The 24,083-nt window shown below is 41.6% G+C and overlaps 1 protein-coding gene across 3 annotated transcripts in view; it reads left to right on the top strand.

Annotated features, from left to right (window-relative positions):
* LOC144755373 (copine-5) overlaps window positions 1-24,083 on the top strand; it is a 1,407,230-nt gene that overhangs the window by 437,273 nt on the left and 945,874 nt on the right. For all 3 annotated transcript variants that reach the window (XM_078644209.1, XM_078644208.1, XM_078644207.1), the window contains one exon: window positions 21,912-21,958. In XM_078644209.1, coding sequence (XP_078500335.1) covers window positions 21,912-21,958 — 47 coding nt within the window. The remainder of the gene's footprint in view (window positions 1-21,911; window positions 21,959-24,083) is intronic.

The raw sequence follows: 24,083 nt of genomic DNA, 5'->3' as shown, positions 1-24,083 counted from the left end.
CTTAGACTGGAGGTTTTTCGCTACAATTCTTTTTATCCTAACCACCATCACAAAAACTGTTAGAGCATGTAAAATTTCATAAACGTTCTTGGAGAAAATGTTTGCTCGCACTGGTCGGATGTTTTATTACATTAAAAAAGATGCTTTATTTTTTACCCTCTTGGGTGAAACATTCAAGTTGAACCTCATCACTATTCTTAGGGCTTCCTTATCAGCACTTTTGCGCAAAGTTGTTATGTCTTGCTGGTTTCCTATGTGGTTTGCTAAGGCAGTCATAGAAGCAGTGTGTAATTTTCGTTGTGTTATCCATTGGTCTCCTTTTTCTTGGTGATACCCTGAACTCAGGTAAAATCTCTTTGCAATTCGACTAGTGCAGCACCAGGTCCACTGGAACATTTCTTAAGTCTTCTCCCCAGCCTAGGAGAGATGGGGAATTTGGTGACAATGTTCAGGAAATGTTAAAACTGGTCCACTAAAGTGTTTGTTTGGGCAAAGAATGCTCATAAGACTGTGCCAAAGATATATATTCACTATGTCCGATGTGCTCCACTTACTACGATCAAGAAGATCAACCATGATGGTTTTGAAGGCCAGGCCAATCTCAAGGAACTTTTGTTTCATTCTCCGAGACTATGCAGGATTTAGTCTTGGCAGTGGCAGGATGATATAAATAATAGGCGTACATGTAAATGTTCTCTCTTATTTAGATAAAACATGGGGTCAGCAATATTTACCCAATGCATTTTGTTCTGAAAACTGTCTCATTTATTCAGTCACATAGAGACTGAGATGTTTGTCCCACTTCTTGTTCCATTACAAAAGAAAGCTCCCAATCATCTGCAAACTACGCAAGTCACAACATGGATGACTGGCATAGCAACCAGAACATATTTGTCTTATTGCAATGGGCATTTTAATACTTGCTCTCTACACTAGACATGTACGTGCTATATGCTAGAAAAGGTACCATTCTAACTGGAGAAATATTCCTAATTATTAAAAAAATATTTATCCTAAATAATGAGTTGTTTCTACTCCACATTTTTTGTAATTTTTAAAAAATAAATGTTATACATATGTGTGCCTTCTTTTGAATAATTATTTGCTCTCCATATTCATGATTACGTTTGATATGTAGTTGACACCATTAATTGTTGATTATAAATATAACAAATTCTTAAATCTTTACTTAAGGATCCCCTTGGTTACAATTTACCTCATTAAAGGATGCCACTGGCCATGTGAACCTCCTGTGCCATGCCCCATCTATTTGGCTCTCTAAGCAAGGTTCATTAATTTAATTACAGCATTTTAAACTGCTAATTGGCAAAGTTGTTAAAGGTTTTTTAAGCTTCAAAGGTATTTTATAGCATTTATGAAAGAGAGAAAAAAACGAATAATACATTGTATTTCACAAATGTAAATAAAAAATACCTCATACAAAAACAAGTATAGTAATCACATAGCTAAATCTTTACTAAAAAATAATAATACAACATTAGAAAATACCATATTTTAAGATAGAAAAAGAAAAGAGATGTGGGAAGAAGGTACAAATGGGGAGGAAGGGAAGGGAAAGAAAAGCAGAATGTCAGTATCTAAAAGTATAGAAAAAGATAGTGTAGCAAATGACAAAACTTTATTCCACAAACTAGATTAAAACAGCTAAATACTCGACTTGTTTCTAAAGGAATTAAATAAATACAGTAAACAAATGTCACAAAAACCGCAAAACATGCAACATTACTGAAAATATCTTATTGAAAAAGTATTTCGCATTGGAATAAAAGTAATCCACCCCAGTGGTTTTGGTACTTATATCTTGGTTGATGTACGTTGGATCTTATAGATCCATAAATTAGAAAATAAGTTACAAGGGGCCATAAAAGTTCTCTTTTAATCACAAGCATTGTGGACACACATATGCTCTTTCTAGCCTATGATAATAGTAGACTCTAGAATGTTTGATAGTAAACATTTGTAGCATCCTTCCATTTTTTTTGTAATGTACCGAAAAACTACTGCCAATACAACTTCTATTATATGAACATCAGAGGAAGAACATCACCATTCAAACAATGGGCTGTGTAAAACCATATTGGTAAGTTTAAATGCAACATTAGATTTAAAGATGCAATTTATTTGACTCCAAAACTTTCCCCAGGAAATATTTAGGTATGTAAAAACATGTTTCAAATAAGAAAGAGGCTCATTTCACGACCAACATCCAGAATGCAAATCAGAATTCGTTCTACATACAGATTCTGTTGTTAACAACTTATTATATAAAAGATAAAGTTTGTGTTCCCCTTGCAATATGACAGGATTGACAATTTTTTCAGCAAATCATATTCACTACATCAACAGGCCAGGTGATATTCAAATATTATTCCTGTTAAAGGTTTCTTTTTTTTTTTTTTTTTCTTTTTTTTATTATTAAAACAATAACAAAAACACAACAAACATCACAAGGCGAAAATGACAATTAGGCAGTGGATCATGGGTCCGTGCAGAAGGCGCTCCAGGCAAAGGCATATATCATACAGACAGTAACCATAAGAAAGGAAGGGGGAGGGGAGCAGCGAGGAGACAAGCAATAAAACCTGAAAAGTCATTAAGTGGAATGTCAATCATGGGGACAATGCGACGTCAGGAAGCAAAGCATGTGGGGGGGTGCAAACATCTCCATGATAGGAGTTCCACTGTGACCAAATTCTACTCCATTTTTTGGGTCGACTCAGTGACAGATAAACAGTTTTCTCCCTAAACATGCACCAGCCCATGTTCTCCTTCCAGGACGATACAGTAGGCGGCCTGTTAAAGGTTTCTTAATCCATTCTGTCTTCAACACAGAACTTGGTCTTTGAAGTACTTTCACTAATGACCTTAGCTGTAATCTTGATTTAATCTGTTTCATGAACAAGCCGTTAATGATCTTAACTAAACCCTTAGCTGTTTAAATCAGGTTTGCTGTATTATATTCTGTCCTATTATCAAGGGGGCTACCCCTTAAACCATACAGGCATCCGGGAATATAAACCAAACTTTTACAAAATGATGCATCTCGTAACAATTCTAAGAACCTTTATTAAGACAGGTACCACAAATTAACTGTCTTCAGTTTTGTAAACCTACTTCATGAATTAATCAAAATATCACTCTATCTTGCTTCATCCATTCGCTATCTAATCAATAATTCAAATAAAGCAAAACTTGGTTTCATAACTTGTTTTAGTAAACCAATTTTTTGTAGAAAAGTAAATTTTCTCTTGATATCATTTTCATTTTTTTTTACATTTGTATTTTTATACATCATGTATACATTTTAATCATTTTTTGAACATATATACATTTCTATACAATATACACAGTATCTACAAACGTAAACGTGAATATAAAAAATACTATGGCAATTTATCTCCTGAACCCTGTGTCTGGTTCTAGTGCTCAATTATTTTTAAACAAGGAAAGGTATGGCACGTAATTATGAAGCCTTATTCCTTTGTCTTGGTCATCACAGTATTTTAAACAAAAAAGCCTTGGAAGAAACACCCTTTATACTTCCTTTTCAAGTTAAGGCTCTCAAAAGAAAACTTTTTAATCAGTTCAATATTTCAGTGATACCAATGTGAACTACAGTTGACGCGTTTCAGCCTATATTTCTTAAGGCCTCCTCAGGACTTGGGCAGCACACTAATAAATTCTACAGAAATACAAAAGAAAACCAAAATACCTTATATTACATTTGTACAAATTTACATAACTTACATGTCACGATATATAACACCATATCATTACTAAACCGTCTTGGCATACATTTAGACCAATCCCTAGAGGTATAGAGGCAGCAAACTGTGTGCAAATAACACCCAAAGAGTGCAAAATTAAATGTGCTATTGCTCAAAGAAATGAGATAACACCATAAAAACCAAACCATTTATATTTTCAATCAAATTAGCTACTACAAAGAATGAAAAAAAAAAACAAATAAATATGCTCAGTGACAAAGAGAGGGAGATAGAACCCACTTAACTCCAATGTGTACATCATGCTAAAAACACCCAAATTACTAATACCACATAGTAAATACCTCCAATAATGTCACAGTGGCTCCGAATGTTACACCAGCCGGGCTAGGCTGCCTGTCAATATTACAACCCCAACTCGAGTCTCTGGGAATACAAAACATGACAAGAGCCCCTCTGTAAGATCACTCCTCAACTAGTCGTGACAAAGGGACGGGCTACAAATCACCCGTGTTTATAATGGTAACTAACCTTAGTATTGTAACAAGCGTCCCGTTAGTAAACTGGTACGGTCTCGTGTGTAGACTCTTCCAAGACGCTCTGGCAAACGCTCGGCGACCTTCTCTCCTGCTCTTTATTCAGCTCTAAACATCCCAGGGCTCTGCGTCTTAAGAAAGCTATACTTCCGGGTCCGCGCGCACATTGTAACTAAGGAGCGACGTGGAGGCATAGGAGTTGCCGTAATAAAAAACAGACTTCTCACTCCCCCGGACTCATTCTATACTAGAAATGGTGGACAGACTATCGACCATAACTAGATACAGCAAAAAGTCACAGCGGGACCCTAACAAAAAGGTACCTGTCTTAATAAAGATTCTTAGAATTGTTACCATAGGCATCATTTTGTAAAAGTTTTGTATTATATTCTGTGTCAGCTGAGCACATTTACAAATAAAGCCAGAAACTCAACAGTGCACTTTTCTAAAAGTGTCTCAGAATCAAATGTACAGTGAAGTTAATAAAATAAGTGTACCAAAAGACCAAAAAACAAGTATTGGGCCATGGATGTCCGCTGTAAACTAGAGGAAAGTCCTTGGGGAGCTGCTGGTCTGCGACCAGGATGAATTTAACGATGGGGCTGAGGAGGAGCAGCTAGAATCAGATCTCACTTGAGGGAATACAGAGGCAGAATGGATGGGGGGAGGGTCCCAGCAATCTGTGTCACAGGACAGCAGGCTGGTGCACTTCAGAACTCTGGACCCGACAGACAGCAGCTTCCTTAGTAACAAAAGCTCTGTTGTATTAAAATGGGGAGGGGCTGTGGACTATTGGCTTGAACTTTTGAAATTAGAACATGGCAAATCCGGTTAAAAAGTCACCGCCTTAGGTCAACATCATGGGAATCTAGACTTCATTTAATGTCCCAGTGCCTATATAGAAATACAAAAAGAAAGAAAGAAATATGGAACATAGGGGCATATTACCAACGATTAGCGATATTTATTGCTAACGATGCTTAGCAACAAATTTTTTAACGCTAAGCATCGCCGGTAATTATCGCAGAGATAACTTGCTATTAGCAAGATTTATCTCAGAATTGATAAAAATCCTCGCGCTAACTGCCAAATGAGAGATTATCGCTGGAAAACCAACGATAATCTCTCGAAGTTTGGCGTTAGCTTGATGATAGAGGCTCACAAACTTAGCCATGATATCCACCTTCCATAGGATATCATGGATAAGTCAGAAAAATACCAGCTGTAAAAAAAGCAGTGCTAACAGCGGTTAGCGCTGCTTTTTTTTATCACTAACAGTGTTAGCGAAATCCTTGAAAATAGGAGAAATGTCGCTTAACAACATTTCTCCTATTATTTTTCTCTGGAACGCCCCCTTTGAATCTCATTAGAGATGCAAGGGGAAGCGTAGAGAAAAAGGGTGCTAACATGCGAATTTGCGTGTTAGCACCCTGTTGCTGATAGGGAGATAATTTTATCTCCGCTTTCTTGGCTTTTAAAGCCAAAAAAGCGGAGATAAATCCCTTGATATTATGCCCCATAGTCTGTTGTAAAGTACTCTAACTCCTTTGGGCCTGGTTCGCACTATAAAGAACTAAAAAAACCAGGCTTTTTGAAGTCTTCCATGTGTAGAGAAATTCTTGGCCTGAACAGCTTTTTTCTTTATGACTGCTTAATTTCACATCAATCCCAAAATTCCTGTCACTTGAATTGAGTAAATGTTTTGTGATTTTGCATGATGCAAAAGTTCATAAGATTTTAGTTTACAGGATATTATTTTAAGCAGGAAACGTGTCCTCAAGAAGTAGTTTCTCCTTGAGTGAGGTATGTTCTCCTCATACCATTCACCTGTTGGCAGTTTATGTGACTCAAGATACCAATGAAATGTATTTACCTTAAAGCCTGTAATTTTGTGAATACTCTGCATATTTTGTGTAATACAAAGTCGCACACCCTCTTTTTAGTACTCAAGCACTAGTGCTGTTGACATGCTTTCAGTGGTTCCTTCACTCCTGATTATGTTCTTAGTATTCAAGCACCGGTGCTGTTGCCATGCTGTCAGGGGTTCCTCCAGTACTGGTCATGTTCTTAGTACACGAGCGCCGGTGCTGTTGCCATGCTGTCAATGGTTTCGCCAGTCCTGGTTATGTTCTTAGTATACTCAAGCACCGGTGCTGTTGCCATGCTGTCAGGGGTTCCTCCAGTCCCGGTTATGTTCTTAGTACTTAAGCACCGGTTCTGTTGCCATGCTGTCAGTGGTTCCTCTAGTCCTTGTTATGTTCTTAGTACTCAAACACCTGTTCTGTTGCCATGCTGTCAGTGGTTCCTCCAGTACTGGTCATGTTCTTAGTACACCAGCACCGGTGCTGTTGCCATGCTGTCAGTGGTTCCTCCAGTACTGATCATGTTCTTAGTATGCGAGCACCTGTGCTGTTGCCATGCTGTCAGTGGTTGCTCCAGTCCTGGTTACGTTCTTAGAGTACTCAAGCACCAGTGCTGTTGCCATGCTGTCAGTGGTTCATCTAGTCCTGGTCATGTTCTTAGTATATTCAAGCACCAGTGCTGTTGCCATGCTGTCAGTGGTTCCTTCAGTCCTTGTTATGTTCCTAGTACTCAGCACCGGTGCTGTTGCCATGCTGTCAGTGGTTCCTCCAGTCCTGGTTACATTCCTATTATACTCAAGCACCAGTGCTGTTGCCATGCTGTCAGTGGTTCCTTCAGTCCTGATAATGTTCTTAGTACTCGAGCACCGGTCCTGTTGCCATGCTGTCAGGGGTTGCTCCAGTCCTGGTTACGTTCTTAGAGTACTCAAGCACCAGTGCTGTTGCCATGCTGTCAGTGGTTCATCTAGTCCTGGTCATGTTCTTAGTATATTCAAGCACCAGTGCTGTTGCCATGCTGTCAGTGGTTCCTTCAGTCCTTGTTATGTTCCTAGTACTCAGCACCGGTGCTGTTGCCATGCTGTCAGTGGTTCCTCCAGTCCTGGTTACATTCCTATTATACTCAAGCACCAGTGCTGTTGCCATGCTGTCAGTGGTTCCTTCAGTCCTGATAATGTTCTTAGTACTCGAGCACCGGTGCTGTTGCCATGCTGTCAGTGGGTCCTCCAGTCCTGGTTATGTTCTTTGCATTCTAGCATCAGTGCTGTTGCCATGCTCTCAGTGGTTCCTCCAGTCCTGGTTATGTTTTTATTTCTCAGCACGGGTGAAGTTGCAATGCTGTCAGTGGGTCCTCCATTCCTCGTTATGTTCTTAGTACTCAAGCACTGCTGCAGTTGCCATGCTGTCAGTGGGTCCACCAGTCCTGGTTTTGTTCTTTGCATTTTAGCATGGGTGCTGTTGCCATGCTGTCAGTGGTTCCTCCAGTCCTGGTTATATTCTTAGTACTCGGGCACCGGTGCTGTTGCCATGCTGTCAGTGGTTTCGCCAGCCCTGTTTTTGTTCTTAGTATAGTCGTGCACCTGGGCAGTTTCCATTCTGTCAGTGGTTCCTCCAGTCCTGATTTTGTTCTTAGTACCCAAGCACTGGTGCTGTTGCCATGGTGTAAGGTGTTACTCCATTCCTGGTTATGTTCCTAGTGCTCAAGCACCTGTACTTTTGCCATGCAGTCAGTGGTTCCTCCAGTCCTGGTTATGTTCTTTGCATTTTAGCACTGGTGCAGTTGCCATGCTGTCAGTGGTTTCTCCTGTCCTGGTTATGTTCTTAGTATACTCAAGCACTGGTACTGTTGCCATGCTGTCAGTGGTTCCTCTAGTCCTGGTTATGTTCTTATTACTCGAGCACCGAGGCTGATGCCCTGCTGTCAGTGGTTCCTCCAGTACCGGTTATGTTCTTAGTACACGACTACCGGTGCTGTTGCAATGCTGTCAGTTGTTCCAGCAGTCCTGGTTATGTTCTTTGCATTCTAGCACTGGTGCTGTTGCCATGCTGTCAATTGTTCCTCCAATTCTGGTTATGTTCTTACTAAACCAGCATGTGTGCTGTTGCCATACTGTCAGGGGCTCCTCCAGTCCTGGTTATGTTCTTAGTACTCAAGTACCTGTGTTGTTGTCATCTTGTCAGTGGTTCCTCCAGTCCTGGTTATGTTCTTAGTACTCAAGTACCCGTGCTGTTGCCATGCGGTCAGTGGTTCCTCCAGTCCTGTTTATGTTCTTTGCATTCTAGCACCAGTGCTGTTGCCATGCTGTCAGTGGTACCACCAGTCCTGGTTATATTTTTTGCATTCTAGCACCGGTCCTGTTGCCATGCTGTCAGTGATTCCTCCAGTCCTGGTTAAATTCCTAGTATACTCAAGCACCAGTGCTGTTGCCATGCTGTCAGTGGTTCCTTCGTCCTGATAATGTTCTTAGTACTCGAGCACCGGTGCTGTTGCCATGCTGTCAGTGGGTCCTCCAGTCCTGGTTATGTTCTTTGCATTCTAGCATCAGTGCTGTTGCCATGCTCTCAGTGGTTCCTCCAGTCCTGGTTATGTTTTTATTTCTCAGCACAGGTGAAGTTGCAATGCTGTCAGGGGGTCCTCCATTCCTCGTTATGTTCTTAGTACTCAAGCACTGCTGCAGTTGCCATGCTGTCAGTGGGTCCACCAGTCCTGGTTTTGTTCTTTGCATTTTAGCATGGGTGCTGTTGCCATGCTGTCAGTGGTTCCTCCAGTCCTGGTTATATTCTTAGTACTCGAGCACCGGTGCTGTTGCCATGCTGTCAGTGGTTTCGCCAGCCCTGTTTTTGTTCTTAGTATAGTCGTGCACCGGTGCAGTTTCCATTCTGTAAGTGGTTCCTCCAGTCCTGATTTTGTTCTTAGTACCCAAGCACTGGTGCTGTTGCCATGGTGTAAGGTGTTACTCCATTCCTGGTTATGTTCTTAGTGCTCAAGCACCTGTGCTTTTGCCATGCAGTCAGTGGTTCCTCCAGTCCTGGTTATGTTCTTTGCATTTTAGCACTGGTGCCGTTGCCATGCTGTCAGTGGCTTCTCCTGTCCTGGTTATGTTCTTAGTATACTCAAGCACTGGTACTGTTGCCATGCTGTCAGTGGTTCCTCTAGTCCTGGTTATGTTCTTATTACACGAGCACCGGGGCTGATGCCCTGCTGTCAGTGGTTCCTCCAGTACTGGTTATGTTCTTAGTACACGACTACCGGTCCTGTTGCAATGCTGTCAGTTGTTCCAGCAGTCCTGGTTATGTTCTTTGCATTCTCGCACTGGTGCTGTTGCCATGCTGTCAATTGTTGCTTCAATTCTGGTTATGTTCTTACTAATCCAGCATGTGTGCTGTTGCCATACTGTCAGGGGCTCCTCCAGTCCTGGTTATGTTCTTAGTACTCAAGTACCTGTGTTGTTGTCATCTTGTCAGTGGTTCCTCCAGTCCTGGTTATGTTCTTAGTACTCAAGTACCCGTGCTGTTGCCATGCGGTCAGTGGTTCCTCCAGTCCTGTTTATGTTCTTTGCATTCTAGCACCAGTGCTGCTGCCATGCTGTCAGTGGTACCACCAGTCCTGGTTATATTTTTTGCATTCTAGCACCGGTGCTGTTGCCATGCTGCCAGTGGTTCCTCCAGTCCTGGATATATCCTTAGTATATTCGAGCACCAGTGCTGTTGCCACGCTGTCAGTGGTTTCACCAGTCTTGGTTATGTTCTTAGTACTTAAGCACTGGTGCCATCCTGTCAGTGGTTCCTTCTGTACTGGTTATGTTCTTTGCGTTCTAGCACTTGTGCTGTTGCCATGCTGTAAGTGGTTCCTCCAGTCCTGGTTATGTTCTTAGTATACTCTAGCACTTGTGCTGTTGCCATGCTGTAAGTGGTTCCTCCAGTCCTGGTTATGTTCTTAGTATACTCGAGCACCGGTGCTGTTGCCATGCTGTCAGTGGTTCCTCCAGTCCTGATTATGTTCTTTGCATTCTAGCACCGGTGCTGTTGCCATGCTGTCAGTGGTTCCTCCAGTCCTGGTTACATTCTTAGTATACACAAGCACCGGTGCTGTTGCCATGCTGTCATTGGTTCCTCCAGTCCTGGTTATGTTCTTAGTACTCAAGCAGGGGTGCTGTTGCCACGCATTCAGTGGTTCTTCCAGTCCTGGCTATGTACTTAGTATACTTGCGCACTGGTGCTGTTGCCATGCTGCCAGTGGTTTCTCCAGTCCAGGTTATGCTGTAAGTACTCAAGCACCAGTGCTGTTGCCATGCTGTCAGTGGTTCCTCCAGTCCTGGTTATGTTCTTAGTATACTCTAGCACCTGTGCTGTTGCCATGCTGTCAGTGGTTCTTCCAGTCCTGGTTATGTTCTTAGTACTCGAGCACCGGTGCTGTTGCCATGCTGTCAGTGGTTCCTCCAGTCCTGATTATGTTCTTTGCATTCTAGCACCGGTGCTGTTGCCATGCTGTCAGTGGTTCCTCCAGTCCTGGTTACATTCTTAGTATACACAAGCACCGGTGCTGTTGCCATGCTGTCATTGGTTCCTCCAGTCCTGGTTATGTTCTTAGTACTCAAGCAGGGGTGCTGTTGCCACGCATTCAGTGGTTCTTCCAGTCCTGGCTATGTACTTAGTATACTTGCGCACTGGTGCTGTTGCCATGCTGCCAGTGGTTTTTCCAGTCCTGGTTATGTTGTAAGTACTCAAGCACCAGTGCTGTTGCCATGCTGTCAGTGGTTCATCCAGTCCTGGTTATGTTCTTTGCCAGTAGCGGTCAGCAGTAGGTGTTTCTGTAGGGCGGTGACGTGGGCAAGGGGAGGGGCAGGGTGGGGGGTAGTAATGTATGGATTACAGAGTTTTACAGGTAAGTAAACATTTAAATAAATAAAACGAATTTCGTTGCGCGCACTGCATCACCAAATTCGTTTTATTTATTTAAATGTTCACTTACCTGTAAAACTCCGTAATCCATACATTACTACCCCCCACCCTGCCCCTCCCCCTGCCCACGTCACCGCCCTACAGAAACACCTACTGCCGACCGCTACTGTTCTTTGCTTTGTAGCACTGGTGCTGTTGCCATGCTGTCAGTGATTGCTTGAGTCTGGTTATGTTCTTAGTTCTCAAGCACAGATGCTGCTGCCATACTGTTTGGGGTTCCTCCAGTCCTGGTTATGTTCTTAGGACTCAAGGACTGGTGTTGTTGCCATGCTGTCAGTGGTTCCGCAAATCCTGGTTATGTTCTTTGTATTGTAGCACTGGTGCTGTTGACATGCTGTCAGTGGTTGCTTCAGTCCTGGTTATGTTCTTAGTTCTCAAGCACTGGTGCTGTTGCCATACTGTTAGGGGTTCCTCCAGTCCTGGTTATGTTCTTAGTACTCAAGGACTGGTGTTGTTGTCATGCTGCCAGTGGTTCCTCAAATCCTGGTTGTGTTCTTTGCATTGTAGCACTGGTGCTGTTTCCATGCTGTTAGTTTTTCCTCCAGTCCTGGTTATGTTCTTAGCACACGAGCACCAGTGCTGTTGCCTTTCTGTCAGTGGGCTCTCCAGTCCTAGTTTTGTTCTTCGTGCTCGAGCACCAGTGCTGTTGTGATGCTCTCAGTGGTTCCTCCAGTCCTGATGACATTTTCTGCCTTCTAGCATTGGCAGTGTTGCATATGCAAAGCTCCAGCTTTACAGGATTTAGCAAAATGTGATTTTCCCATGAACTCTCAGGAGACAGGATAAAAGCTGCCCCTCTGCCCGATGACTGCATAAATCACTGTCTCAGAGCCACAAGAATGAGTGCCAGACAGCAGCAGAGAGGCAGAGAGACTGGAGTATTTGGAAGCAAGTACAAGTACTCCAGTATGTCTCTTAGGGACATAGGGGGACTCCAGGAATCTCCTATCTATGACAAATAACTCGACGGACAAAGCATTAACCTTTGATGCAAATCAGGGGAGTGGTTGAAATGCACAAATAAACTAGAAAACCTGGGATCAATCCCTGCTTCCCGACCTGACTAAATTGTCTGATCATAGGCACAAAATGTATTTTACTAAGTCTCCTTTTACTTCTTTATCACATGTGACAGTGTTTTAAAATATACAAGCCCAGTATGGGTGCAGTAAAAATCTTCTTGTGTTTGTTTTAATAGACTGTAATGTTGCTCCATTTATAATATAAATCTAGCCCATATTCAGGGCCACTGGAGTTATGTGAGTGTGCGCCCGTAGCGATTTTTGCATAATTGTAGATTTTCCGCGTTTGACACATAATCCATCATCTGCAGCATAATCTGTAGGTTTTAACTACAAAAAAATAGTTTCAAGCTCAAATGGTTCACAAGTTAATAAAAACGCAGCAGCGTGTAAGGTCCTTTACAAAGACTGACTGATCACTTTTCTGTAGTTTATTGGTATGTTTGTGTATTAAAATGGTACTTATGAGGTGCAACCAATGCTTAGACAGTGTCAATAAGTGTAAAAATGACAAAATAATGAAGTCATTCTATCACAAAATGTGGCGCAAAAAGGTTCCTTGTTATCTTTTTTTAAAAAAGCCCACTTTACCTTGTTGCTGTGCAATGGTTGGCAACAATTTATATGAGCAGCTGTGTCATATTGGACTGAAAAAAGTGTAATACTAATTACTTGTGAAAGTGCGAGTGCTGGATGAACCTCTTAGTGCATAAGATTGTGTTAAAAAAAAGTTGAAACTGATCAATCTGTATAAGAACAAAAATTGTTTTCACTGTATTGATCTCAAGGCATAGCTGCTTAAGTTTCTTTGATTATTTTGTAATTCCACAGTTTTTAAATGGAGTGTAAATACCTGATGTTGACTTGTTGTTAGTTACGGTTTGTGCCTCATATACATTAGAAATGTATGAAAGGGGACTGCACCGCCCAAACCTCCGGATATACCATCCACAACGAGCGACAGAAGACGCGACGAGGACAAGGAAAAGGAAAAGGAAAAGGAGGTAGAGAAGAAGAAATCAGGCCTAAGGAGCCAGACCAAAGTCTCGTAATTAATATTTCTAACTATCAACTAACAAAAGCAGAAGAACATCTACTTAACAAAGGTACATCTTTTGTTCACACCTACCATACCAATCTACTTGAGACTGAAATAGCCCTTTATAAATTTATGAGGGTCCTGAGGCTTAGACACTTTTTCACAGTGCTTAATCCCATTGAAAATGAAGACAACACCTCCATTAAGTTCAAACCTAAAAGTACCTTCATGGCTCCAGTTTCTCATAAAAGCCTTGACACATTTGAGTTACTCGTCAAAATGGATTTGAGTAAAGTTCAATACAAGAAAAAAATCAACAACCTAACAAGAGCGGAATATAGTACTCTACACGCACTGGCCAATAATAAAGAGATCATGATTCAAAAGGCAGATAAAGGCGGAAGCCTTGTGATAATGGACTTGGAATTTTACGTGAAAAAGGGTTCAGAACATGTGCAAGATGCAAACACTTATGCCAAACTGGATGAAGATCCTACTAATGCTATAGCTAAAAACCTTGATGGACTACTAGACAAATTTGAAGAACTCGGCTGGATAAACATCACAACCAAACGTTATTTGAGGCAAATATACCCAAGAAGACCAAGGATATATTTCTTGCCAAAAGTGCACAAAGACTTGAAAGACCCCCCATTTAGACCGATAGTTTCGGGATGTGCTTCTATCTTCGAGAATTTGGGCATCTTTATCGATGCACATATGCAGTCCTTCATCAAAAAATGGCCGACTTATTTGGAAGACACCTCAGATTTCTTGCGAAGTCTTTCAACCATTGACACGACAGATACGGGAAATTGGACTCTATGTACGATCGATGTCACGGCTCTTTATACATCGATTCCTCACAAGGAAGGCTTAGAAGCAATTGAGTGGGCCTTACTCCTAGATGATAAGCCGGATGAGTTGAAATATTTAATTCTGCAGTTGCTAGAATTCTGTTTGACTAACAGCTACTTCTCATGGGAAAGAGAGTATTACTTGCAGCTCACTGGGACAGCCATGGGCTTTCCAGGGGCCTGCATCTACGCGAACATTTTCATGGCAAAATTTGAGCCAGATTATATTCTGGAAGATAGCACTTGGCAAGCAGGCCTAGTGTATTATAAGAGGTACATAGATGATGTTTTCATCATATGGAAACGACCAGTTCTGGATTTAATCCAAAACATCAAAAGTTTGAATCTTGCTAACCCAAGGATACAATTCACGCACAATATCAGCAAGGAAGCCTTACCGTTTTTGGATGTCTGGGTTGCGCTTAGCGAGAATTCCATCAATACAACCCTCTACAAAAAGCCTACAGATAGAAACACCGCACTTCTGTATGGAAGCTTTCATCCTTCAAACCTTGTCAATAACTTACCGGTCTCACAATTCATGAGAATAAAAAGAATATCTTCTGACAAAACCAGCTGTGATAAGCACATTGAAGAACAAAAGCAACGTTATTTAGACAGAGGTTATCCGCGTAAACTACTGGATGCACATGTGAATCACATCAAGGCTATCCCAAGGGCAGATCTTTTGAAAAAAAGACTCAAAACTGAGAACAAAAGAATGGTATTTGTGTCTAAATATTCCACTGCCTCTAGAGATATAAAGCGTATCATCTTGAAACGATGGGAGATCATTCAAGTAGAGAAAGACTTTGGCAACTTATTCAGCGAAAGACCCTTGTTTGCATATAAGAGAGCCCAGAATCTCAAAGAACTGCTCAATAAACCAAGTCACCATATGGATACCACCCAACAATCTGAAGTGTATAAAGGAACCACTCGCTGTTATAATTGCAAAAATTGCAACAATATAATACCGGGGAACGTCTTACTACACCCTCGCACAGGCGAAAAAATCCAACTAAGGCACAATACAACCTGCAATTCTGAGTTTGTCGTATATTCAATCAAATGCCCATGTGGCCTTCTATATGTCGGCAAAACTGAGCGCAAACTGAAATTGCGACTGTCGGAACACAAGAGCCGTATAAGGAATAAGAATTACACATCAACACTCGCAAAACACTGGTGGGAAGCTGGCCACACTATCGCTCAACTAAGATTCCAGGTGATTGAACTACTCCCACAACGTTTGGGCTTGGACAACTCAAAGATCTTACTTCAGAAAGAGGCCTTCTGGATTCGCAAACTACAATCACTGACCCCTTTTGGGCTTAATGACAAAATGGACATGGCATGTTTCCTTTAAAGCACATTTAGTTGGGACCTTAGGGAAACTCGCACACGATGACACACACTCATCATCTAACACTGACCATCATAACATGGCTAGAAATTCACAGGCGTAATGTTACGTATATTTCATTATGTGATTGCTATAACCATCTAAATGGTGATATTCAGTTTGTAAATAGGCAGGAATTATTTGGTATTGATGGGAAAATGACTTCTTTCGTCGTGTTTACTTTTCTATCCTTCCTCTTTCATTTCATTTTTTCCCTTTACCCCTCTTTCCTTTCACAAGCTTTTTTGTTCACACTCACTTTAAGCAGCTTTCGCGAAAACACCACTCTAAAATGGCGGACACTTTTTGCTCCTAGTCCTATTTCCACGTTGGAGTTTCCAACGAACAGAGAAAAGGGACTCAATGAGTACCCGCGGTTTATTCGGCACATCTAGGATCGAGCAGATTTTCACAAACATCCCGGCCGTACATCGGTAAGAGACAGAAACTTATTTTCTCGTTTTTGGTTATCAAAACGAGTGCGCATTAGATGTAAGTAACACTCGTTCTCTTTATGTAGAGCGGACGTGTGTACTTCATATTACAAAGCGGGACCGGCAAAACTACTCTCCCCGCAGGTAAGCGGATGTGCCTGCTTAAAGCGGCAAGAATGGCAGTTAATTTTTGGCGATATATTTAGTTCCAATATTTTGATTCTATTGCTTTGTAGGCAACCCTGGTGACAAGATTGATTATCTGGGGGTTAGAACGCATACACACCCCACAGGTAACTGCACGCTTTTCTTGCTTTATTTTATGTTATCTCCGTTTAGTATTTTTGACAAACACACTTATAGATGCCCATTTGCGTTTTTCAGATTGGACATAGTTTTCTATACTCAGGTGAGCTTTTTAATTTACTCGAGGTATGACACTTCATTGACTGTCATTTAACCATTCATAAACACATAATTCCACTCGTTTTTCCATAGAACGTCAAAAAAGAGGATTACGCGCCCTGTCAACATTTTGGCAACGCGCAATATAACAATTACTAGGTAAGCCAGATATAAAAAACGCAAGTCTTAGTGTACATATATTTGTCCCCCTTGGCAACAAAAGTAATACGGTTTCCTTTCCTTTTTCTTTTCTCTTTTCTTATACAGACCCCTGACGAAGGGGCAGGGCCCCGAAATGCATTGGGTGTTTTTGTTATGTTTTGATTATGTTTTGCAGTTTCATTGATTGAACTAATGATGCTTTGATGTTCTGATTTACTGATGAAATTTATATGCTTGTAGTATACAATGAATGTAACAACATGAACTTTGGTTTATGAAACATATGAGATAAAATATATCGTAGTTTGTTTAAAAGGAGCATTTATTTCATTGTGCGTGTTTGGAGTCCTGGTGGCCTTTTGGCACCAGGCCATATACAGTTCATATACATTAGAGACATATGTATATATATATATATATATATATATATATATATATATATATATATATATATATATATATATATATATATATATATATATATATATATATATATATATATATATATATATATATATATATATATATATATATATATATATATATATATATATATATATATATATATATTTTTTTTTTTTTTTTTTTTTTTTTTTTTCACTGAAAAAGCCAACAGTTATAGAAACATTATAGTTAGGTGAATGGTTCAGATTTAAACTCTAAAAAACTGTTAAATTCCCCAGTTATAGTTAAATTTATCTCAAGTAACTATAAATCATGCTCTATGGTAACTAGAACTCGCTCCCCACCATGCACAGTGATATTATCAATGCTGTCGAAGTTGATGTCATGAGTTATGTAATATCTAGTGTAATTAGCAGTGCAAGGCGAGGACGTGAGTTATAGCTATCTTAGGGCATGAGTTATAGTTACTTGAGATAACTTTAACTATAACTGGTGAATTTCCATAGCTTTTAGAGTTTAAAACTGAACATTTTACCTAACTACAATGTTACATTAACCTTTGTTTTTTTCAGTGAATTTCCAGTTTTTAAAAAAAGTAAACAAATATTTAATTACCATACTTTAATCCAGCCCCCGCCGCGCATAACCTCTGGCTGTGGGTGGTGGTGGGTTGCAGGCCAGGCTCTGCAGGCAACCCCCGCATGCAGCCAAGTCCTGTCGCCAACCCCTTACATGCAGCCACTGTGTATGGCAAAAGGCAGTGCGCATTGGAGTGTTGGCCACAACTCCTGGCCTGCAGCCAGGCCCTGTGGCCAAACACTCAAAGGCAGCCAACCCCTCACCGTACACGGCCTTCGACCATGTGAGGTGGGGAGTTGTTCACTGGGCCTGGTCCACGGAGACCCAGGGCCTTTTTTTAAAGAGAGGATGCCACGTGGCCCCCTTCTCTGAACCTACTATTATTTTATTTATTATACAGGTTTGTAGAGTGTATGGCTACCTAGAAATGGTTCCCTCAGGCTATGCTTCTCCAGATACCTCCAGTCATGCCTTCTCTATCACAGAACATTAAAAGAGACAAGTTTTTAGCAGAAACTGAAAGAGAGCGACATGCTCTCATAGATGGGGTAAGGAGTTCACCAGCTTAGGACCTCAATATAAAAGAGCTTGACCTCCTTGCCAGGATTACCCTACCCTTGGATTTACAGCAAGATCTAGATTGCTGGAGTGCATAGAGCGATTACGTTTATACGGTGACACCATGGATCTGAGATAGACGGGGCCAGAATTATATAATCAATACTAAAAGGGAGGGACAAGGACTTGCTTAACTTCCAGCACACTCACCCCTAAATCAACTATGAGAAGAAGGAGTGTGCAGATCCTGTTTAGGGATCTAGGTCTCCTAGTGTGGTAAATCAGGGTTCTGCTCCGATTAGGAGCAAGGGCCCTCACACACCCCGAAAGGTGTCATGCTTCATCATCAGGCAGTTGCCCGTTGGGCCAGTGCTGCAATGCCCAACTGGCCCCTCAGGGGTGCTCTTTTCTGGAGTGCTTTTAATGTGAGATTGTATATTGGCACTATGCATTGTATAATATACAAATATATGTGCTAACATATTGGAATATGAGGAGTTGTTATATAATCAAAGGAAAAATCTTCAACTGATAAACTCAGAAGAGAACATGTTTTAATTGTTTTAATAAAATTAAATTGAATGTACATTTGGATGTGTAGATCTGTTTGGAATCTAACGCCTTTGTGGTCCTACTTATACTTGTGGGGTGAGTGAAAATGATACAGTAAGGTGGAAAACCAACTGGGAGACATTGATGTGTGGAGTGTAAATGATTAGGTTGAACAACATATTGTGAGAATAGACAAACAACTGAGTCAGTCATGTGGGAACGATATGGAGATTTCGACAAAGTGGTGCTTTTAAAATATATGGGATTAAACCGATCTCTCTGCAGCTAAGATATGAGGTATCCTTGGATTTATTGTAGCCAAACGTAATATAGCAGAAATGTGGAAAGCAGCCTTAGCACCGGCGTTGCGAGACTGGGAATGTGCCATGGATTGGTGTATGTAAGCAGAGAAGGTGGTCTGTGAAGGGAGGGGATGTCCACATAAATGGTCGAGAATATGGGGTCGTTGAAATGAGAAAATGGGAATGCTGTGCACACCGGTGGGAAGGGAAAATTAGGAGGCTGTAGAAGAGAGAAACAGAAAGAGATAGCGCGGATGAGAAGATAGCACACAGGGGTGAATGCCAGGGACACTTAATAATGTTTCTAAAGATGCGTTGTCATTATTTTATTGTACTACTGGATATGTTGACGTCTGCTGTCATTGCTGTACTTTGTTTTTCTTTACTGCAATAAATAGAATTGTAAAAAAAAAAAAAAAAGAATATTGAGAATGGAGAAGTGGCACAATGTGTTCACATTCTGTTCTGCAGTGCGCTGCAGGGCTTCGGACACTGGTCTGCCAGGCCTGTAGAGATCAAAAGGAAGCCTTCATGATGGGAGAAATGTGGCATAAAAAAATGAAAGCCAGAAAAAGAGTCACTCATTGTGCACTGGATCTGTATGGACCACAGAACTTTTCAACAAATATGGAATCTTTGGCCACGTAATGGTGCAATGTGCAAGACCAGAAGTTGAAATATGGACAAATGTTGAAAATGACGGGGGAGGGATTGTGGGGGAGGGTTGGGAGGGAGTGGTGAGAAGACGGCATCAGAGGTGTAGGCTAATGCTTGAGAGCAAAGCAGTGCATCTCTAGGGAAGGATGGATGAACCCAATACAGCAGGAAGTACTTCTTGGGTAGGGTGACCAGGCGTCCCGGATTTGCCAGGACGGTCTCCGTTTTTCACCAGCTGTCCGGGTAGATTTCGAGAAATTTAGCTCATGTCCCGGTTTTTGGAGAGGGTCGACTAAAAACGGGGAGAGGTGTTTTTTTGTTTTACAAAGCAGGGAAGTTAGCAGTTGTTCCAAGAAATCAATTTAATTCACAGGCAAGCTACTAGGTTTAAAAATTGCATCTTATGTATGTTCTTACTGCCTGTTTTGTAATTCTCTGCTGAGGAGCACTGTCATTCTGTACGCTCGCTTGACGTAAAGTTATAGTCCTCCTTCTATTTTTGTGAAATGTCCCGAATTTTTGCTTTAAAATTCTGGTCACCTTATACTGGGGGCCACATGCTGCCCTCCTGACCTTTGCACGAAGCCCCCTGGGGAATAGCAGCACTGCTGCTAGACAGAGCACTAACAGTCAGAATACAATTAAATGGGCAAGCATTTATCTACAGTTAACTCAGTTATTTTTAGGAACACATTCATTTTTAAAGATATTTTGCAACAAATACGTATGAATATGATACATTCTTTAATCAAAAAGTGTATTTCATTAAGGTGCATAAGTGTTTCACCTTAGTCTTAGTACATCAGATTATATCACTACATTGAGAGGCATTAATTAGAAGTGATAGCTTTCAGACAATAATTTAGAAACATTCATGCTCCCCGCCTTGGCAACGCCATTAGTGAACCAAGAGGCAAGTCATTTGTCATCTGATCCCTCTGGGTGGCCAAGGTTGGAATTATACTTAAAGTAACAATATAGTTTATTACATCAAACACAAGAGAAAGTTTTGTACACCCTGAACTATGTATTGCAAGGTGCTCTCATATGTGATAATGAAGAGCATGCATTTGCAATGCAATAGGTCTTGCAATTGCGAGAGTTTAAGCTATTGGCATTGTAAATTATATGTTTTGCTAATTATCACACAAATATAAGGCATTGTCATTTACAATGTCAATAGCTCAAACTCTTGTAAATGAGAGACCTACTCAAGGAATAGGCCCCCATTGTCCCGGGCTGCTCAGTAAGTGAAAGCACGCATGGCACGCTGAATGTTGCAGGAAAGCATGTTGTGCCTGCAGTAGGAGAAACTCGTTAAAGAAAATATTGCTTACAGACTAAAAAAGGCTACTGTGTAACAACCGAAGTAAAAGGGCCAGTCTTCCTGAGAGATTACAAATTAAGACAAGGTGGTACTAAGGAGGGACTGACAAGCCTATTAACGAATCAGAAGCCAACATTTACGAAGGGCAATAACACAAGCCAATGACAAATATGGGCGGAGAGTGGGCGGAGCTTCTATTCCATACTCCATTACAGCATGCCACAGAGCAGCGCATACTCTGCCCAAGCTCTACCTAAAAAGGAGGCAAGGTGAAACAAACCAGTTGCATAGGATCACAAAATGTGGTCAAGTACGGAAGCGAGGATTGATCCCAGGTTCTCTGGTTTCACATTGTGAAATACAGCCACTAAATGGGTAAAACTTTCCCTCTCACATTTTACATCCACAGTTAATGCTTTTTTCTTTAATTGTCGATGCACAAGGTTACCAAATGAAGTTTTCGTTCATTCTAAGAGAACCTCGAGCTGAGCCAGAGCCAAGTCTCTAAATCGAACTAGGCTCGTGCCTTCAATAAGTTTCCCTGCTCTATCACACAATGGCAATTAAAGAGACAAAGGCATATAAAAGGATATGATTTGACCCTCAAAATAACTGCATGACTCACTGCCCATACTATGCGCATGCTTCACTTTAACTATGCCCACCTTCCACCATCCCCGACCCTCATCATGCTGACATAAATGCGGCTCTTGATCATGCACACAACATGCTTTTTGGCCCCTGGGGATAATGTTTGCAATTACCCATGCATATAGCATGTGAATACTCTGGTGGCACGTGCAACCCCTCAAGATGCAAGACCTTAAAAGGCTCTGAACAACACACACAGCGGAGCAATCATAGTATGAAAGTAAGGACAGCTGGAATCCTGGTCAGGCCAATGGGTCTCTAACTGCAGTTAATATGTAGTTATGTAAATTTTTAATGCATGATTTCATTTTTATTGAGTGGACATGGCGTCACTCATCTTTCTTAACTTTCGTTCCATAACCTACACACACCGATGGGTACTCAAGCATCGCTCATGCAAGTGCCACTGTCTGTCTTGGGTTCGATCTGACATCTCCCTTTTTTTCTCCCCAGTGTGTGTGCTCTACACTCAAGGGATCGAGACCAAGCAATGGCGAGAGGTAAGTGCCTTTTCTTTATTGTACTTTGAGATGCAGTACTGCCATCTATCAAAATTGTCCTTTCTGTTAACACATTAGAGGGCCCTCATAGACTGAAGGGAATGTGAAGATTTTCCCCACATCTAGGGTCTTTGAAAGACCAGCACTGATGGACCTGACAATTGGTTGATGACGCTAGCAGAGACCCCCCAAGACTTCTGTTCCAGTTGTTCCTGACTGACGAAAGACATTTGCACCTCATGAGTTGATGATAACTTTCTGCTATGTTGTGTACACAGAGCGGATAATCACAGGGGGCAGAGCATGAAGCCTCGAAGTTAAAATATGCATTTTTTAATAGACAAGGCTGTTCCAATTTCTCCTTCCCCAGTGCTGACCCAAATACTGCACCGGGCAGCAGGGTAGTTTTCTTTGGAGGAAGCTTCTTCTGTATCAATGTGAAACATCCAATGAATAAATAATGACCCCCTAAAGGAGGAAGTGGGAGGGAGGCGGAGATTTGTAAATACTGGCGATCTGTGAGGAATAACAAGCGCACATGAAAACATCGCTCTAACTGTCTTCACCCCAGGGCTCCTCAGGGTAAATATATCGATTTGGGAGTAAGAGAGCGGGAACAGATAGGTTGTCTCCTCAGGCACTGTTGGTTATGAAAATCTAGCAAAGAAGCTGGTTTACCAATTTTAAGGACTTTATAACTAAATCCCTCATACAATATGAAACCAAAAAGCAGCTGTTCAGTCGCTTGTTCTATCACATAAATGCCAGGAGCTGCCTGTGCACGTAAGAGCGGTGGAGCGGTGGTGCCAGGTTGGGGGGGGGGATTCGACCGACGACCACAAGGGAAAATCAAATAATTTTTCCTCGTCGTTGTCCCTCGAAATCCTCCCTCCCCCAACCTGGGCCCACTGCCCCACCACTCTTACCAGCACGAGCCACTGCTGATAAATGCACCGTCTTCGGGTTACGGATTGGCGAGAAGCAAAGGAAATGATCGCCTCTAGCTTCAACATTTCAAGAAAATATCCTTTGGTTCTCCGGCCCTCTTGTGCCAGGCACCAGTCACAGAACTCTTTAGCATTATTCTAGGGTCTTCCCAGCTCCTCTAGTGATTTTAAGTGCTCCCTGAAATGCTTCCTACTCGAAAATTAGCTCAGGCACCCATGTAATGGATAATGCTCCTGTAATGTTATTTGAGAAATTGATTGACTGACTCTGATTCTGAAGCTATATTTTATCTGCCAGACAATTTATCTTTTAGGGTATTTCAACGATGTTCAGTGTAGAAAAACTCTGGCTCAGGCAATGCAAAAGCACAAGTCTACAATTTGAAATATGGTTTCATGTGTTGAACTGATGTGAATTAGATCACTTTCGTTTTAAAAACAAAATCAACAAGCGTAACATATCCAATTAGTACAGTAACAGGATTAATCTAGATACAACTAGATACAATTGTAATTTTCATGGTACATCCAATGATTCTCTGAAACTCCCAAGGGTTATTTATGATATCTGGAATGACTGTGACTCTAATGAGGTTCTCTGCCATCCTTAGGGGCATTGATCGGGCCAATATACATCTTCTACCTAGATAAATAAATAAATGGGTCGAGTGGGGACAATCACCCGATATTCTGAGCTCTCTCTATCACCCATGAGACCTTCCTTCTCTGCAAAGTTCCAAATTGGCTCTGGGGAGCTTATCGGGTTGCCTACCTTGCTGAGAAAATTCCAGAGTTCAAGCATCTTTATAGGCAAAGCCTCTAACTTACCCCATGGTCCTCTTAGCGCTAGGCCTTGAAGATAAATGACCCTGCTGCACCCGAGACCTCATTTGTGCCCGACTCCTCTTTGCCCTCCTGTTCTTACCCTGCCTCCCTCCCATCACTATGCTGCCCACTGTGCCTGCTTCGTCTTCCATGCCTCTGTCTCCCTGCCTGGTTTAGGTGCACACAGGCCTCCCCTGACTCCGCTCTGGTAGGCGTGGCAGCAGCCCCTGGCTTCAGGGTTCCCATTAATAGGCTGCACCCGCCATTTGGAATGAGAGCTCTGTCATGCAAGCAAATCGGCCCCGAGCCGCTGGCGTGGCCTTGCTGTCCGTGGTTGTTGTGGCCCTGTCTGA

This window comes from Lissotriton helveticus, chromosome 5_1 (genome assembly GCF_964261635.1).
Source record: "Lissotriton helveticus chromosome 5_1, aLisHel1.1, whole genome shotgun sequence".
Lineage (NCBI taxonomy): Eukaryota > Metazoa > Chordata > Amphibia > Caudata > Salamandridae > Lissotriton > Lissotriton helveticus.
The sequence above is the reverse complement of the archived record's forward strand: the minus strand, read 5'-3'. Positions and strand labels throughout refer to the sequence as shown.